This window comes from Mustela nigripes, chromosome 6, assembly GCF_022355385.1.
Source record: "Mustela nigripes isolate SB6536 chromosome 6, MUSNIG.SB6536, whole genome shotgun sequence".
Lineage (NCBI taxonomy): Eukaryota > Metazoa > Chordata > Mammalia > Carnivora > Mustelidae > Mustela > Mustela nigripes.
Genome location: NC_081562.1, coordinates 101,006,619 through 101,025,880, shown reverse-complemented (window position 1 = coordinate 101,025,880; position 19,262 = coordinate 101,006,619). Strand labels below are relative to the sequence as shown.

At 51.6% G+C, this 19,262-nt stretch overlaps 1 protein-coding gene across 1 annotated transcript in view; it reads left to right on the top strand.

The window, feature by feature from the left end:
* The first annotated feature begins 2,007 nt into the window (after nucleotides 1–2,007).
* The window catches only part of CD9 (CD9 molecule), a 32,234-nt gene continuing 14,979 nt past the window's right edge, over nucleotides 2,008–19,262 (top strand). The window contains exon 1 of the mRNA XM_059403764.1: nucleotides 2,008–2,225. Coding sequence (XP_059259747.1) covers nucleotides 2,160–2,225 — 66 coding nt within the window. The 5' untranslated portion in view covers nucleotides 2,008–2,159. The remainder of the gene's footprint in view (nucleotides 2,226–19,262) is intronic.

Sequence of the window (19,262 nt, the reverse complement as noted above, 5' to 3'; positions counted from 1 at the left end):
GGAGGAAACAGGCTCCCTGCTGAGCAGAGAGCCCGATGCGGGACTCGATCCCAGGACCCTGAGATCATGACCTGAGCCGAAGGCAGCGGCTTAACCCACTGAGCCACCCAGGCGCCCCCCATCGCCCCATCTTGTTCATGTCTCTCTATCTCTCACCTGACCTCTCCTAGGGCCTCCTGACTGCTCTCCACATGTCCCCACCTCACCTTTTGTGTCCCACGCTCCCCTCACACTACCCAGTTACAACGCGTCACCTGTCACCTTCCTCATAATCCCCCAAAGCTCTGAGCCAAGGTCGGGACAGACAAACACTAGTCCTTATCCCCAAGGGGCTTGCTGCCTGCACCTCCTGCCCTCCCCGCCCGACGGCCTAAAATACAGGTAACCCTCAACCTAAATCACACAGCAAGGAGAGGCCCCCCTCACCCCAGCAGCTGGGTCTCCACCTTGACCTTCTACATACCTCCCCCAGCTGTGAGATCCACCCCAGACCCCAGACAGCCCCAGGGCCCCAGCCTTTGCCAGAACATTCTCCTGTGAAACAACCTTCCCTTTGGTTCTGCAGCATCACTTCCCAGTCTGTGTCAGAGGCCCCTCCACGGAGCTCCCTCAGCCTCCAAGCCTATCTCCAAGCCCCAAACAGTACTCTCCCCTACTGTCTGGCCACCTGAGTCCCTCCACTCCTGCCCTGGACACGCAGTTCCTGCCCCTAAGGAGCCCCCTTAGGAGTAGAACATGAAAATGTTTTTGAACAAATCAATGAAACAACTGAGAGTGATAATAAAAAGCAAAATCAGAGCTACAAAGGGTGACACCCTCTGTTTCTAGTGGGTGAAATTTGAGTTAGGCTCCTTTTTTGCTTGTTGGTATTTTCTGTTTCTTGCTTTTGTAAGGGAAACTTCATTTGGAAAAAATAAAAATACAAAGGGGCTTGGGGACTTCCAAAGCAAAAGGAATCTCCTCATCCTTTGGTGAGAAAAGGGAGAGGAGTTTCTCCAACTGAAAAGGGTAGGGCCAGGCAGCCCCAAGGCCCACACCACATGCCACAGGCAGGGCTAGGCCACATAGAGGTGGGGAGCTGAGTAGGGCGGGAAAGCAGCATTCAGCATAGACAGGAGATCAGGAACAGAATGCCAGATGGGTAATTTCAACTCAGGTCACTGAATGTGGGGAGCTACAGAAAGTAAGGAGAAACGGGATCAGAACTCAGCATGTAGAGGTCAAAGGGCAAGTGGAAAGGCCATGCGGAGTAGAGGTGAGAACAGAAGCCTGGCTAGGAACGCTCTCTTCTCTCAGGGCATCTGAACCCCAAGACCAGGAAACACGGCAGGACCCCTCGACTTCCTCAGCCATATTACTGTTCAGGAACCATATTTGAAAATTACTCCCATAACCCTCCATCCTCTCTTGCCGCCTGGACTGCCAGTTGCTAATTCCTGTTCCACAGAGTGAGATGCCAAGTAAAGACTGTACTCCATGAATGAAAGTTTGCAAGGAGCCGCCTCAAGGAGAAATAAAGCCGGGCGGCTCCCCTTCAAATCGAGCCCAGAGCAAGAAGAGCCTTCACTCGGCGGGCAGCCGCCTGGACTAAGGGGACTGGATCCCAACCCCAACCCCCAACGACCTGAGAAAGGTCTCCCGAGGCGGAGGGCTCAGGCAGGGAGATCAGAATCAACGAAGCGCGAACTTCAGGGCAAGGCTTCCACAGAACTCCTAGGTAAAAGCGGAGAGGAGGAGGGGAGCGAGCAGTCTGGAATGATCCCGGGGCTGTTGAGAGGAAAGGGGAAGGTCGGTGGCGGGAAGGAGGGTCGGGCGAGCGAAGGTGAGCGAGAGGGCTGTGCCCGGAGGAAAGAGAGGAAAGGGCAGTGCGGGCTCCAAGACCGCTGAGCCCCAGTACCCCCCCGGAAGCCGGGCAGGAGCCGGCCTCTGGGCGTGGGCGGGGCAGGTGGGGCCAGGGGCCGAGTCGGCCGGGGGCGGGGTCCACGGCACATGCGCACCGCAGCCACCGGGCTCAGTAAGGAGTGGCACTTTTTAAAAGTGCAGCCCGGAGGCCAGCTCGCTGCCGCCGAAGACCCGGTCCCAAGTCTGCAAACCCTCGTCCCGGCCGCGCGCGCCCCCAGTTCCACACCGGTCCGGCCCAGGCCAGTCTAGCCCGCACCATGCCGGTCAAAGGAGGCACCAAGTGCATCAAATACCTGCTCTTCGGATTTAACTTCATCTTCTGGGTGAGTGAGCGCCAACCGCCGCGCGCTCCTCTCCGGAGCCACCTGTTCATCCCGGGGACCCTGACCGCGGTCGAGGCTGCCGGTAACTGGCACACCCCGCGCCGGGTGGACTCCGGGCGGGAGGAGACAGGGCACGGTGGCCGCCAGCTGGCTCCTCGACCGGGTCCGGAGACGAGCGGGGCGAGCACGATCCGTAGGGGCTCCAACGAACCCGAGCCGGGCAGCGGAGCGCGGGGGGCTCTAGGGAGCTGAGGCGGGGAGACCGGCCCTAGCCCTCTTTTTCGCGGAGGGTTTGGGGTGGGGTTCGCGTCTGCTCCCTCCCCTCCCCCAGCCCCTCCGAGTGCCGAAGGGGAAGGCAGCAGGGAGAAACGGAGCACCCTTCTGGGAACTTCAGGCCCTGGCCAAGGACGACTGTGGCGGGCAGTACGGTTCGCGATCTGGGTGGGGTCTCACAAGTGGCCGGGGCCGCGAGGAGGGGATGGGGGGAGATGCGGGCGCTCTGAGGACTTCAGTGGGGCGAGGAGAGCTCAGCCCAGACCTGTTGACACTTTTACACTGGAAAGGGAGAGGGAGGGAGGATTGGGAACGCGTCCCTGAGTGAGAGTGGGAGACCCCCTCCACCCTCCAGGAGGTGCCTGCAGGCTTGATTCTGAGCCCGCTGTGAGAAAGTCGGAGCTCCCTCGAAACTACCTGAAAGACTAGCTTGTCTTGATTTTTTTTTCCCCAAAGGCGATAAGTATCTGAACTGGAGCGAACTCTGGGAGAGTTGGGGAGAAGTGGGGCAAATGCCTGTTGGCGCTTTTAGTCCTGTGTTTCCCCATTTCCGGGGGAAGATCAGGTGCCCTCCGCCTACTGCTAGCCCGGGTCCTCCAGCCTGGCCTACACCCCTGTGCCAGCCCACCCAGTGGCTGGGCCGGGCCACAGACAGTAGTTCACCTGGATAGAACACCGAGCTGGGGAGCTGCAGGACACCCACTGCTGGCCGCACTGGGCCTGTCTGCAACTGGAAAGCCTGAGGCAGGCACCTTCTCTTGGGGAATTAAGGGACCACCCAGAGACGGAAAGAAGCAAGGAAAAGGGAACCTTTGTGTCCTGAGTCGGAGGCCCCCATGCCCTGCACACAAATGGATGGCATTTGCTCCTTGCAGTTAAGGAAGGAGTTTGGAAAGGCAGTTCCTGTACCACTAGAGTGATGGCTGTAGAAACAGGCATGCCACCAGAGCCTTGTAGCAAAAAATATACTGTACCTGTTCCACTGGAGCTGGTCACGGGGGTCCCCACGAACCTTGGGGCAAACCTCTTGAGATTTTAATCCTCTCTCCTGAGCCGATACTAAGAGTCTGACCTGCTATACGCAATGCATATTCTAGTGAGGATGCCACATAGATGTACCCCTGTCCAACACTTGGCCTGTTTTAAGGAGACCACCCCACACAGCAGTGGGCACTCTTCCTCCCTGTGTTCCCACCAGCCCCCAGCACCCAGCCAGCTGGCTCCCAGGCTGGGCTTCCTCCTCTCACCAACCTCTGGCACCAGAAAAGAATGTGAGAAGGCTGGCTAGCCCCGCCCCACCCCACCCCTGTCCTTGGGGAGTCTTCCTCTCCCCTCCCCAGCACAATCTCCCCTGCCACCCTGTTGCTTAGTCCTCAGTTATCTGCCTCGGCTGCATCAGGGGTTTGGGCCAGGGAGGAACCACAGACTGCCATGTGCCTTCATTAAACACACACACACAGACACACACACACACACCCTCTGCCATGTGGCTCCTGCAGGAGCCTGATGAGAGGCTCCAGTGCTCCTCGGTATCTGCTCAGTCTCATTGTCTCCATCCTGTACCACCCCACCCATATTCAGAGCTGCCCCTACCTGGACTAGGCGCTGCTGGCCAGCCACGTCATCTGAAACAAATATGAATGTGGAAAACAAATATGAATCAAATATGAAACAAATAGAATCTGGAAATGTTTGGGTCCACAATTGGGAATGACTTTGGTGATTATCCAGTCCAGCCCTGAAATTCACAGTGAGAAAGCAGAGAACCAGAGAGGGGTAGGGTGATTGGCCCAGGATCCCAGAGACCGAATCAATACCATAAGCCCTGGGTCCCTGACTTAAGTCCCATCCTCTTCTGTCTCCATCAGGAAACCAACAAGGGGACCTGGTAATGGACTTGGGGGAGGGGGGACAGCGCGGGTAAGCCACATTTTTCTGAATTAACGATTGTTCAGTAGGCCTGTATGTATTAAGGTCCCTGAAGAGATGCTAGAATAAAGGAGTATCGGGATCCACTGGGGCAGTGTTCTACAGTCTGCAGAGGCCTTTTTCAGGTCCCATGAGAGAAGCCGGAGCAGGAAGCATTATCCCTATGGTACCAGTAACCTCCAGAGAGGTTAAGTGACTTGTCCAGGGTCATGTGGCAGGATAGCATCAGGAGTAAGTTTAAAGCCACATATGGTTGGCTTAAAGTGCAGTCTGCTTTCCACCCCAACCCGCTGCCATCCCCAGCCGGGCAGAAACAAGCTCTCATAGATACCTTTAAAGGGAACGGCTCAGATTGTAATGATGGCACCTTTCTCTCTTGAGACCAGGAATTTTTAAACTTGGCATTTGGGATCTGATGCTGGCCTTGGAAAACAGGAGTGTGAGGCCAGGAGCCAGCAACACCTCATGAACAAAGGATGCTGGGAGGGGTGGCCTAGCAGCGATCCAGAGAGAGAAGCAGTGGGATGATCAGGATGGGGAGATGGCACACGTCTGCGCTGGCCTTGGGGAACCCCAGTGACAGCTGAGCCCACACTCCCTGAGTAGGGCCTCTGATGCTCACAGCCAGACCAGCAACCAGTCTTTTCGTCCAACACCCCACAACCCTAACTTCTTGACTCTCAGTTGTTTCTATATTTTCCTCTGGCATCTTGCCTACCCATCTACTCCCCCCCCAAAAAAACAACAACAACAACAACAAAAGAAAAAACAGTGGAAATCTGGACAGGGACCTGGGTATTCGTCTAGATCTGTCCTCAGGTCACTTTCAGACCCTGGGAGGTGGCTTTTGTGTTTCAGACCTCAGTTTGCTCATCTGTAAAACCAATGGGTTTTACAATTTTTTACAATTGGGTCTTTACCTCTGAGGCCTGATTCTTGGTCTGTTGACCTCACATCTCCCTCTGTCGCCCTGGATAGGGTCCCTCTGTTTAGGGGTTCTCTGTTTTCCTGGCCCTCAGCAATCCGTGGTAGTCCTGCCCACTGGTTGGCGCATGGTACATTCAGCCCTCCCCCGCCATGAGCAGACAGAGCTGGTGTCTACGCCAAGGACTTGCCGTGGGTTAAACGAGAGAACGTATGAGCTGCCCTTGGCATAGCTTAGCGCCAAACCCAGTAAACTTCCAACCAAAGCCGCTATTACTCCACAGTTGAGAAAGTAGATTGAGGCCATGGGGAGGGTAGGAGCCCTTCCCCAAGAAGTGTGGAAATTGAAACCAGGGATGTAGGCAGGCATCCACACTCCACACATCCCCCCGCCCCCTTCCAACTTCCTGCATCCCGGCCAGCCTCGTGATCCACCCCTCCTCCATGATTCCTGCTCCAGGACACCCACTCCATCGCATGTGCGGCTCCACGTTTGACTATTGTGGGACGGCCCCAATTCTGAAAATAAACTACACGGCAGAGAAACCCTAAGACCTCAGACTTCTGGGCCTGGGCAATGTACAGACCTAGCAGTGTAGACAGGGGCAAAAGCCCCTCCCACCCCACTTGCTGCTTCCCCCAGAAGCTGTTGGCCTTCTGTGTTGGGCTGAGCAAGCAGCTGGGACGCTTGCCTGAAATGGCTCCCCACCTTTGGCACACAAACAGCGGGAGCTCTGGTAAAGCTGGCGGTGTCTATACTGAGGCTGGCAGGTTTGGGGAGAGGTGAGAGGAGGCCAGGTGTCTGCATCTGCTAAGAAAAAGAGGACCTCTTCCCTGCCCGGAATCTTGACGGCTCGCCCCTCACTTTTCCCTGCAGTGGTTGTCAACAGCAAAGCTCTGATTCCTGATTTTGGGGGGCAGGGGGATTCCTCTACACAAACGCTACCCCTGTCCTTTCAGAGTGGCCCATGGCACCATTCCAGACCTGACTCTTCTGTACTCAAAGGAAGAGGTTTGAGGACTTGGAACCACTTGAATAAGCAGCCCATGTAGGGCCGTCCTTGCCAGGACACCTAACCAACTATGCTAAATGAGTCTTCTGTGGCTTCAAACGTCACAAGTCAGCATTCTCACACCCTTTTGTATTAGATGTGGAATCTTCCTGTTAGACGCAGTGCTGGGTGTCATGTGTTTGATTTGTGTGCTTGTTTTCCGGTTCAGTTCAATTTTATGAGGAGGTGTGGCTTTGGGTCACACAGTTCCCAACTTATTAATACACCTCCAACTGGCAAAAGCGCCTTTTCTTCTGAAGAACCTAAGCCTTGACAGTTCTTTGCTGGGTGTGCCTGGCTGTAGGTAAGGGTTACGGACCTGAGGTCATGGGTCATCATGGCTTCTGTGGCCTGTTGTCTCCTTGGTAGACAAGTATTCTTGACAGACCTGTGTCCAGCTGGGGAGAAGAGAGTGAAGTTTGAGGGGGAGCAAGTTTCTATTCTGCGTTCCCCCCTCCCCGGTACGGGGGAGGGGAGTGGGGCAGTCAGTGGGATTGCCTCTGGGCCTGCCACAGGTCTTTTCAACCAAAGCCCTGCAGAAACCATCTCTTCGAAACGAAAAAGCAGTGACTTACTTATTCTGGGGTTTTGAAACTCTGGGCAAGAGCCCGATGTTCTCAACTACTCAGAAATGTCCTCTGCAACTGAGGGAATTTAGGAGACCAGAAGGGCTAATCTTAACAATACACTTTTTCAAAAATTTATGTTTTGAAGTCTGACTGCAGATCACTTGCCTGTTTCATTCTGTGGAAAAAGTAATGCTGGTCCAGGGACATTTTCATTTTCCATCAAGTGATGGCATGCAGCTGTGGAAAGCAGCATCCTGTCTCCAGATGAGATAATTTTATAATAATTACATCCATCCGGTAATTCCAACTCCTGTCCGCCCCCCATCCCCAACCACCACCGCCACCCCCAAAAAGTCCTTCATTCTGAATCGTTTTTAAGTACTGTGTGCCATTGTCCTAGGCTCATGGACCTTAACCTTTTTAGGGAATTCCATAAAAATCAGAGACCCACCTCCAGAAAAATGCTTTTGCCTCCCTTTTTTTTTTTTTTTTGCTTTTTTTTTTTCTAGAGGCCAATGAATGCCTCATACTGGCTTTTCTCCTCTCTTGGTTTCCAAGCAACCTCTTCTCTGTTCTGAATCCCATGCTTCAGCCATAAGCCGGGGGTTGCCTCGCCACCACCCAGGGACTGTGTGGGGGAATCTGGGGTGACTTGAGAAAGCGTGAGTTCCCCAAAGATCAAGAGCAGCCTGGACTGGAGAGCCAGCCTCCCCACCCATACTTGCTCTGACTCTCAGCTTAATCATTGCCCAAGGAGTGGCTTTGACTCTCGATTAATTTAATGAGTGTTCTGTATTTCTGATCCACATGAAGAATCCGACTTTATGAGCTTCTCGCCAAGTTTTGCTTCTTGGGTTAGTTTTTCCCATAGTTCAGGTGATTTGTATTTGTTTAGGAAGAACTGAGTTCTCCATTTCCCTCCACCTCCTTCCCATCAAATGGAGAGTGATAGAACCAACCTTCCCCAGCCTTGCCCTTGAAGGCTTTGGAAGGGGGGTGGGGTGGGGGGGTGCAGGGGTGGTGTTTGGAGATTTGGACTCCTGGGGAGATGATATTCAGTTTGGTTGAATATCAGAGGAGGATGAACCCCTCTGACTGAGAGGGGCCTGGATTCATTTGATTCTGGCAAAGATCCCTGGGTAGAGAGGTGTGGGGACTATGGACTTGGAGGGAAAAAAAATCAGAAATCTGGATTTTAAAGGTCCTTCTTGTTCAATCCTCTTGCCAGCCACTGCACAGGGAGGCTGAAACAGTCACTCTTGCTGGCTCTTGCTGAAGGAAAGTCAGCCTTCAAAGCTTAATCCTGTTACTGTTGTGTTCAATGTACATTCCGGGTTCCAGTGAACACCTCTCAGGCCGGGCAGACCAATGGCCCGTGATTTCTACTAAGCCCTCGCCTCCAAATTGCTCCGGACTCAGCCCCTTGCTTCTGTTCCCAGTATAAGCTGCTTTTCAGTTTCCAAGTATAAAAACACCACAACACATGGATCATAGCAGAAGACCCTTGCATGGGACTTAAAAATATGATAAAGTAAATCAGACAGTTTTACCGAATTCAAAACAGGTTTCTATAGCATTCTAGTTTTATCTTTAAGCCTACATTGATTGAAGCAATAGCACGATAAATGAAAACCTGATGTATTAAAACGTTATACAGAAAGATCAGCAAAGGGACAGATGCTTAGGTGGCTCAGTCGGGAGCATTCAGCTTCCAGGGTCATGGGATTGAGTCCCATACCTGACTCCTTGCTCACTGAGGAGCCTGCTTCTCCCTCTGACTGCTGATCCCTCTGCTTGTATTACCCCCCCCCCATGACAAATAAATAAATATAATCTTTAAAAAAAAAAATCAGCAAAATCATATTTACAAACTCTTGCTTTTCAAGTCAGTAGAATTTTGGTGTTTTTAAAAGATAGTTTGCTATAGACTAGAATGTTTGTGTTCCCCCAAAATTCATATGTTAAATCCTAAAGCCCAGTGTAATGGTATTTGGAGGTGGGCTTTTAGGGGTGATGAGGTCATGCGGTTGGAGCTCTCATGAATGGGATAAGTGCCCTTATAAAAGAAGAGGCCCCAGAGCGTGCCCCCCTCCCTTCCACCATCTGAGATTATAGCAAGAAGACAGCCCCCTGTGGACCAGGAAACAATTCCACACCAGACACCAAGTCTTTGGTGTCTTGATCTCGGACTTCCCAGCCTCCAGGACAGTAAAAAGCAATTTTTGTTGTTAAGCTGCCTGACCGATGGTTATTGGTTATAGCCACCCAAACGGGCTAAGACATAATTATTCACAGGTTCAAATCAACATCCCTTCTTCCCGTCTAGGTGAGCAGTTGCGGTGTGCCATATTTCATGCCCAGCTCACATCAGTGTCCCCCTCTAGTGGGCAGCAGCCCCCCTGCTCCAGTCCTTAGAGACAAGAAACTTGTCTCTTGTCCCTTCCCACTAAGACTCTCTCTCCTGCTCTCCCCATTGCTTCCTGTGATACGGGGCTGTGGATTTAAATACGTTACTGTTATGCTTAGGCTTTCTAAAGTTTTCTTTCTGCCAGCCTGAGAACCTCTTCTCATGTTCTACTTTCTCCCATTCCCACCATATTCTAGTAGCTCCGATTCCCTAAGACAGATAACCCTTAAGAGACCCAGAAAGCTTATTTCAAGTAGAAATTAGCTTCTCTCCCAGTGCTGGGGAGAGAGCCCGTTAGGATGAGAAGCTGGCATTATCCTCCTCCTGTGGCAGGTACCTCCCAGGACCCCATAGCCAGGGCCATAATACAGGCCTGTGGTCATGCCCACTCGTGCCCTTTGGTGGCAGGATGGTGCTGTGGGGGAAGGGCAGAGGTTCTGGGCTTCCCCTTGGGGCCATTCCTATGGGGGATGCAAGGACCATGGCCAGTGGGCAGCTGTAACCGTGTCTGCACTGCAAGGCTTACCGTAGTAGCAAAGCTGGGATGAGAAGAGGACACGCCAGGGGACTCTGTTTCCCAGAGCAGTGCTGTGTCCACACCAACTTTCTGGCCAGTACAGCAAGGGCATAGTTGAAGTTCTCAGGCCACAGACCAGCAAGAAGAAGTGCATTCTCTCTCTCTCTCTCTCTCTCTCTCTCTCTGTCTCTCTGTCTCTCTCAACTCTGTTCATTGGGCAGCTGGCCTCAGAGAAAGCCCAGGGTCGGATGCCTCCAGGCCAGGTGGCCTAGGCAGGTGCCTTCCTGTCCTGAGAAGGTAGGGCGTTCTAGTTCAGGTAGGCTCCTCTGAGACCTTTTAAGGATATAAGGTGCACTTTTGAAATGCAGTCAGCTATGGCTGGGAGGGAGACAGGACAAAAGTGAAAAATTTTGGCTCCGAAATTAATGACACTGATCAAGGAGACAGTTCTGCAGAACAACTGAGAATCTGGGCTTTGCAGTCAGACTCTCCGGGGTTCAAGTTCTCGCTCAGCCGCTTATTTGCTATTGGATCTCTGATGAGCTGCTTCTGTGCCCAGGTTTCCTCAGCTAAAAAAATGAAGTAAATGTTACCTACTTGGTAGGTCTGTTGTGAAAATTAAAGAGTACAGGCAAAGAGCTGCAGGCAGGGTATGGGGAGAGCAAGACTTACAGGCCGGCTGGCCAGGAGCATACTGTTAACCCTCGGACAGTATGGGGTTTAGGGACACCAATCCTGTGCAGTCAAAAATCTCTTTCGAACATTTGCCTTCCCAAAACTCTACTACTAATAGCCTACTGTTGACCAGAAGCCTTACGGAAAACAGTAAGATACGTTAGCACATACTCTGTGTATGTATTATATGCTGCATTCTTAAAATAATCAAGAGAAATGAAAATAGTATTAAGAAAATCATAAGGATGGGCGCCTGGGTGGCTCAGTGGGTTAAAGCGTCTGCCTTCAGCTCAGGTCATGATCTCAGGGTCCTGGGATCGAGCCCCACATCGGGCTCCCTGTTTGGCGGGAAGCCTGCTTCTCCCTCTACCACTCCCCCTGCTTGTGCTTCTGCTCTCTCTCTGTCAAGTAAACAAATAAAATCTTTAACAAAAAATAAATAAATAAAATCATAAGGTAGAGAACTGTAGTGTATTTATCTGCAAAATTTGCATATAAACTAAAATCTGTGTGTGCAAATGCAACTATAATTAAGAGACCCAAAATGAAGGCAGAGATCATGGCAAAGGGATGGATGATAGGTTAGACGCAGCAGTTGGAGACCTTCGGCCCCGCTCCTCCCCTGGCTTTGGGCTCAGAATGCCCCATGATGAGGAAGGAGGGCCATTTCACTGAGCAGAGCTGGGTGTGCCTGTTGCCAGCACTGCCAATCCACACACCACATGGCATGGCTTCAAAGGTCTAAACAAAGGGGCATCTCCCACCACTCAGGGCTATGCAGGCAAGTGGTAACCGGTCCCACAGATGGAATGAGAGCTAGCTGGTCCACATGGCTAAAGTGTATAAACAAGAGTGAGTGAGTGAGTGAGTGAGTGAGTGTGTGTGTGTGTGTGTGGTCGCCAGGCATCTTAGTGAGGCATACACAATGGAAAACAAATGTGTGGTATTCTGGAATTTAAAGCAAAACATCCCCAAAACAATCCCCCACATCAGATGATTTTGGTTAAGATCAGAATGCCTGCTTTCAGCAGGAACCAGATTTATGGGCTGGCTGATGTGTGTTCCATGTCTGGCAAGCAGGCAGTGGAAACTTGCAGTGAGGTTTCTTGTTTAGAAAGAGGTTATCTTGGGCCCTCCCTCTGGATCCGTCATCCCCCAAACTGCTTAATATTAATATACCATATTAGCTAAAACTTTCTTTCTCTTTTGGGCAGAATAGAGCTCTGGTTTTTAAATGATGCTGACTTTGTCCTTGGAAGGGAGAATTTCTCAGTTCTTGAACTTGTTCAGACCAAGTTGCTGCCTAATTACCATCAAGGTGTGCTTAAAAAAAAAAAAAAAAAAAAGCTTACAAGGCCCTTCATCCCCTGCCACACCCTGAAGAGAGGACCTTGCTAACTCCCTTCCACCAGGGCTGCTTCAGGCAGTCAAGTAACTGACCTCTTCATGGCTCTTAGCCATCAGCTCTCTCCCTCAGTCATACGCAGAACAGGATGACAGAGGGAGAGAGCTGATAGCTAAGTCGTTCCATACCTGCTCTGTGACCTTGGGCAAGTTACTTTACCTCTCTGAGCCCATTTCCTCATCTCCAACTGGGATGATCCTAACTATTTCAAAGGGTATAAGGCAGTCCTACCAGCCCTCTTAGATTCAGAAGGAGTAGAAATCTAGCTCCCTCATATTCCTCTTCTCCCTGGGAAATCCCACTGTTGTTCCTACAGGGCGTGTTCCCCTCTTAGCTGTGCACCAGTCTTAGGCAAGCTGGAGTATACCATGGCCCCAAAGAGCCATGCTTAGCAAACGGAGGGTACCTGTATGGTATAGCTGTTGAGCCCCTCCACCCAGGAACCCCCCCACCCCAAAGTGCACAGAATCCCCAGGACCTGAACCCCTGCAAGGTCAGCAGGCAGGCTAAGCAGGTGCTTAGGAGGTCAGCAATGCAGGTAAGCCCAAGGAATCGTGGGGAAACTAGGTACTTTTTTGAACTACTTTATATTTTATATTTCTGATTTTTAAAAAAATACTGAATTATATAGGTGGTGGGATGGGTGTTGCCATTTTCTCAGTATTTAGGGCAGTAAATGGTCACAGGAGGCAGAAATGTGCCTCCTCAGGGGCCTGGCTTCTCAAGGATGGTTGGGTTTGCGTTTTGACCTCCTGACATGCCATCGAGGAGCAGCCCCCTTTAGCGGGGCCCTTTATGACCCAGGGGGTGGTTGGGGGTGGGAGGAGTTGACTTGTCAGAAATGCAGATTCCTAGGGGAGGCAGCAAATCAGTGACTCTCCTTATGCCTCACTTTTATTATTTGAGTCCTGAAGGTCATACTGCCAGGGTCTTACGGCTGTTGGACATGATGGTGTATTTAATGTGAAGCGTGTGGCAGTGCCTGGCTCAGAGCAAGAGCTCAGGGGTTGCTTCGGGCCCCTCTGGCTGTAGTTACTGTTACCACGACCACTCAGAACGTTCCAGAGATTGGAGTTGTCCAAAACACACTCCTCTGTGTCTTCTTGCTTTGGTTCTGTAAAGCCGCCTCACACAGGATTGTTCCAGGCCAAAACTTAACCACAAGACTCCATCCTTTTCAGAAGGTGAATTCAAGAACCCCTCCTTCCACCTGTCCACAAAATGCTCATTTCAGAGATATCCCCAGCGTGGGAAAGGTGAGTGAGGCGAGGCCCCAGTTTTGGCCTTAACTGGCCATGGCCCCAGCATCAGGACCGTTTGCCCCAGCCCCCCTCCCCCTTGTGGGGTCTGAGAGTTTAACAACAGCCATAGGAAAAAATGTGCTCTGCCTCCAGACCAGGAAGGGTGGCCTCAGCACCTCTCCTGTTCACTTCTCATGTTTCCCAAAAGGAGGGCAATTCCTCTTATCTAGAACTTTTTTTATACCTTGAAGCCAGGTGTCGGAGCAGGGCAGGGCCAAAGTCACCACAGCTTCTATGTGGACACCACAGGGAGGAGAGGGAATGTGGAGCTGGCCCCAGAGGGTGCCTTTTCTTCACCCGGTGATCGTGGGCTTGCCACCACCATCTCTCTTAGCCTCAACAGACGGGGAGGGGAAGGAGAGCGAGAACAAACCCCAAGAAGTTAGCGGTCGGGGCTCCGTCCCTCTTGGCCTTCCCTTAGGTGGGGCCTGGTGCCCTGAATCTAAATGACCTCGCCGCAGCAGGTGAGGTAAGGTTCAGTCAGGGCAGAGCATTCAGCCAAATTCATCATGTCCAGAGGACCTTCTTGTCCCCCAAGAAAAGTCCATAGGGGTCCCCAGTCTTCCCATTTCCAGCTGGGCAGGGAGGGAGCACAGTGGAGGAGGACAGGAGCTTTGAGTCATCTGCCTGGTTCAGGTTCAGTGTGAACGCGGCCTCTGGCTGGCTGTGTTTCTTGGAGCGAGTTGTTACTTAACCTCTTGGAACCTGTTTCACCTCTAAAGTAAAGGTGACGAGGATTAAATGAGATGGTGTATGCCCATCACTGCCTGTAGCGTGGGACACGCATGGGTACTCAGAATAACTAATTGCTCCATTTTCTATATGATTTTCCTTTGTTTAGCCTCTGAAGGAGTTGCTCATGACAGAAAAGGCTGCCAGAAGTCAACTCAACACTAACCTACAACATCATTACCCATCAGCCCCTGCTTTAAAAAAAAAATTTCTCCCCCCCCCCACCCCAAATTAGGGTTGGCTGAGGAAAAGAATCCACTCAGCCATAATGGCAGCCCCACCTGGGGAGAACACTGGTTGCAGAAATCAGGAGGAAGTTTTCTTACCAGGAGTGCCCTGCTAGAGGCTGTGGGAAGCATTTTGGCTTCTTGGGGAAGAGAGTTCACAGGGCTGAGGCTATGGGATGAATACCGCATTTGGAAGCCAAATGCAGGTTCTAACTTGACCTGTTTACTAGGACTGCTCAGGCTTAGTGGGTTCAAGATGGAGTTGTCCAGCCATTATCTGTTTCATACCTCTCACTTCCTTCCTGCTTACCTGTCCTGTATCCTCCCTGTTCACCGTCACCGTGCGGCAGTTCAGGCTGGCCCTGAGGCCCTGTCCTGTGGTGGGACTGCTGAGCCCACACTCTGGATTGCAGTGTAAACGGGAATGCCAAAATTCTGCCCCATGTTGGGTGGAGCCCAGTGAGAGCTCATCCCCCACCCCCACCCCCTCCATGGCTTCCTGCCCTTCAGCACTGATGTCTAGGAAGCTAGTCTCTGGGCTCAGAACACCCAGAGAAAGCTTCTCCATGTGGTCCCAATTGTTTGATCTTTACATAAAGGCCTAGAGCATTGGTTCTCAGATGTGAGGGCACATCAGAATCATCTGGGGCGATTGCTGGGCTCCACCCCACCTGCCTCTAATTCAGTACGTATAGGACGCGGACAGTGAATTTTCATTTCTAGCACATTCCCCAGATGCTGCTGGCTGCTGCTGGTCTGGGGTCCACACATTTCTCGGTGGCCCATCTTCTGCCCTCATTGTCTTGGTAAAAGCCCCAGGGCAGAAGTGATCCAGAGGGCCGAGATGACCCCAGGGATGACCAGATTCACAGAGAGACTTACTCTCCAGGACCTTCACCTCCGACGTTTATTCAGCTCCTCTCTAACAAAACTAAACTTAATAACAAGCCCATGTTGATACCTTCAAATTCTGCTCGGAAGTAACTAACACATGTAAGTTACTTGTGATCCTTAGCGAGGCAGGGCATGGCAGTTTTTTCCTGCTCAGTAGAGCAGAATTGGGTTTTTGGTGGTATTTCCCTATGTCGTGGGACCGGTTCTTGGGAGCACTCCAGCCTCCGTTCCCGCCGGGTGCCTGTGCCCTTCCAGAGGCAACAGCTTCAGCCTTCTTCTGGAGGTGGCAGAGGAGGGTTCCAGCAGAGGATCTGAAGAGGTGGTAAGGTCTGGGCTCCTGTTTGTGCTTGTCGCCAGTGCCCGGCCTGGCCTCCTGACGGGTGAATCAGCCCATCCGAAGCTTGGCAGTCAGCGGTGAGCCAGGGTTGCCATGGAGATGGGTGAGGCCCAAGCCCACAGGTCTGGGTGGCCTGACTTGTTTGTAAATGTTGAAGCCTGTGCGAACATAGAGGCTCTTATCGCCACTTCTGAAGCCTTCTTAAAGTGTGGCTGGTATTTTGGGGCCCAGAAAAGGCCGATAGGGGAAACTCCCATCCTTGGTATTCAGTCTGTTATTGATTTCCTGGGTGCCATGGGCAACAATGCCTACAGGTCTCCCAGGCTTGGTACCTTTTAAAAAAATAATAATAGTAACAACCAGGGCTGCTACATATCTTTCTGAAGAAGGGAAGTAAAGAGGTAAAATCCCTTCCCTCTCTGCGCCATGAATACCTCCTTCCCACAGAGGTCATTCGGATTACCATTCCTGTCTCATCCTTGCAGAGCTCCTGGGAGGCATGTATGGGTGTGAGGAAGGTAAATTTATCCATGATCCTTCCACCACAGGGCGCTCGCGCAGACCCACAGAATCCAGAACCCCTGTGACTTAAATTGCCCTGCTCCCTCCTGCTCGACCGCCTCCTAAGACCGTAGGGACACAACCAACAGCCACTGGGTGCCGTGAATTGTCTTGTGTCTTTCTCAAGGTTTATTATTCTTATTACTGGCATTATTTTCTCTACAGAATCCAGCTGGCTATGCCACATTGTGGCTTCCAGACAAGATCTTGTCTGTGCCTCACCTTTCTGAATCCCCCACTTCAAGCTAGGTTAAAGCCAAGACAGGGATCTTGCCATCTTTTTTCACTAATGAGAACTCTGAGGTGTGGAGAAGTCAAGGAAAATGCTAGTGTCAGCACCTTGGGAGAGAGGAGCGTGAGACCCAGAGTCCACGGCTGGTCACAAGTCCACGGCTTCTCAGCAGAGGTGTGCCAGAGACTCCCCTGGCGGGTGCGGGACTCCACAAGCACCTACAGAATTCTCACAGGGGATTCTGACGCCCAGCGCACGTAGATCAGGCCCTGGGTGGCCCTGCCGGCGGAGCGGGGGCCTCCTACTCCTTGCTTTGTCATTCTTTCTGGGAGGCCACCTGCCCCTCACGCAACAGTGTTGCATCATCTCCTTGACCACAGGTTCACCAAGGGAACAAAATAGCCATAGCTTTTCCAGAAGGACAGTGGGAAGCAGGATAGCAAGCACCCCTCTTTCCCCTATCCCAGCCCCTCCCTGCGACCTGCCTCCAACCCCACCAGAGTGCTGACGTGACTACCTAAAGTCTGAGGCCAGCTTCAGAGAAACCACATGTGGAGAATGAGCCACTCTCCCCCTCTGGGCTTTCTAAGGCAGCTGGATAGAGATAGCATAATGAATATTTTGTCCTATTAAAAAGAAGAAGGTATGACCCTCAGGTCGCATTGCAGGAGAAAAGAGGGGACCTGGAGGAGAGAAGGGCCTAGCCAAGACCACCCAGTTTGTTTGCCATGAGAAGATTTTTCTTGGGACTGGGATTTGTCCAAGGCAGATAGGGCTCTTTCCACCTGAGGGGGTGGACTGCGGTGCCACACGTATGTACACACACACACACATACACATGCTGCTCTTTTCCTTCTTGTCACATCCTTCTGCAGGCTTTCTTCAAGTGTTTCCATCCGAGGGGCTGCCTATCTGTAAATACCTCCTCAGGTTGGAACTAGAACGAGTTTTGCAAACTTGGCATGGGGTCCAAAGCATCCAGGTGCCCCTAAGTGGCATCACACTTTGATTTGTTTTCAATCCACCTTCAGAAATTGGAGACATTTCCTCTAACTCCAGGTGTGTTTTAGCATAAGATTTCTGGGCCTGGCCCTCCCACCAGGTTTGTGGGGTGACTCCCTGAAGTACTCCTCTTCACGTGGGTGCCTTGAGCAAGGTGTGTGTTCAGCGTTGGCAGAGGGGATGACCAGGAAACTCCACTGTGGGCCCGAGCTGGTACACTGCTGGGTTCTCAGGTCCCCTGGAACCGGCATGAGCCCCAGGTGACAGGGTTACCTGTGCACTCTTCAAAGATCCGAGTGTCAAACTGGACTTCCTGGTGGGGTGAGGACAGTGACTCAGGGGCTCTGCATGAAGTCTCATTTTCAAAAGACTCCATTCGGATTTGTCCCTAAATTTCACTGTGATGTTCGTCACCTGCCCTTGTGGGTCTTTATCAGTATTTTCTTTGGACAAGTTACTGTTCTTGGCAATTTTTGACTTTGGTAGTGAGATAGCAGAAGTTGGATCTGGATGAAAAGCCAGATGGGAAAGGAGGCTGGTTGAAGGGAAGAGAGAGAGAGGAGAAGGTTCAGGTGGGAGTTTCAGAGATTCTGTCCCTTTGAAGTAATTGTCTCATGTACGGGATAATTATTTGTTGATTGATAATTTATTCACTGTTGTGTGCGAGGTGTGACTGGGCCAAGGGACTAGAAAGCCTGAGAAACAGCCCTGCCGTAAAGGAGCTTGTGCCTCCAGTGAGACCCAAGCCCAGCACACCTGCGAGAGGAAGGGTGTGTGTGTGTGTAGTGTAAGGGCACAGGAGAGAATACACGCGAAGCTCGTGGGCTTGCATTTCCTTGGGAGGAGGCTGAGGACATCTTTGGTGGGGAAGCAGCAGGCCACTGTGGCCAGGATGGTCTTCCAGGAGGAAGGACTGGCATGAGCAGAGGAGAGAAGGCAGGAGACTTACTTGGGAACCTGAGTGATTCCATATAAGGGGTGGCTGGGAGAAGGTGGGCTCAGGGCTCAATGGTGTCATGCTGCTGAGAGATCAGAAAAGCTGAACCACAGCTAATGCCTTAATTAAAACTTAAAAACGAGGGACGCCTGGGTGGCTCAGTTGGTTAAGTGTCTGCTTTTGGCTCAGGTCATAATCTCAGGGTCCTGGAATGGAGCCACACATCAGGCTCCTTGCTCAGTGGGGAGCCTGCCTTTCCCTCTGCCTGCTACTCCCCCTGCTCATGCTCTCTCTCTCTGACAAATAAATACAATCTTTTAAAAAAAAAAAAAAAAAACTTAAAACTGAGCAATTGACCTCAGCCGCATGAGCTTTTCAGGAAAATGGCTGCTGCCCCACATGGAGGGCGGGAGGCAGGCTGGGTGTGTTCTACAGTGACTACTTTGTGGGGACCTGGAGGTGAATAAGCCACCAGTTTCGGTGTCAGAGCACCAAGCAACCAGAAGGGAGCAGTGAACCTGGGGGCAGAGTGGGTTTGTTTCTATTTGGAATTTTAGGATCGAGAGACAGAATCTTTGAAAGAAGAAACCCAGCTCGGTTTTAGATCTATGGATCTTAGTTTAGATCTACAGTTTCAGATCGATAGAAAGGTTGCAGAGAGAGTATAGCGAGCCCCCCATTCCCCATCGGTTTCCCTGTGATTAACACCTCTGGGAGCATATTGCATGTGTCACAACTAAGAAGAAAACTAACGTGGTACATTACTGTTGCCTAAACCTAAACCAGGCTCCATCGAACCTGACTTATTTCACGGTTAAGACCCTTTTCTCTTCTGGAATCCCAGCCATGATACCACGTGACAGTTACCATGTCTTCTTCATCTCTGATCTGTGACACGTCTGGTCTTCCCTGGTTTCTCAGAGATGACCTTACACTTCGGAGAAGCGTGGGCCAAGTATTTTGTAGAATGTCCTCAACGTGGGTTTTTCTCCTGGCTATCTTCTAAGAAAAAACATGCATGAAGAACGCAAGCATTTCCAACACAACAGTGGGGGAAAGCTCT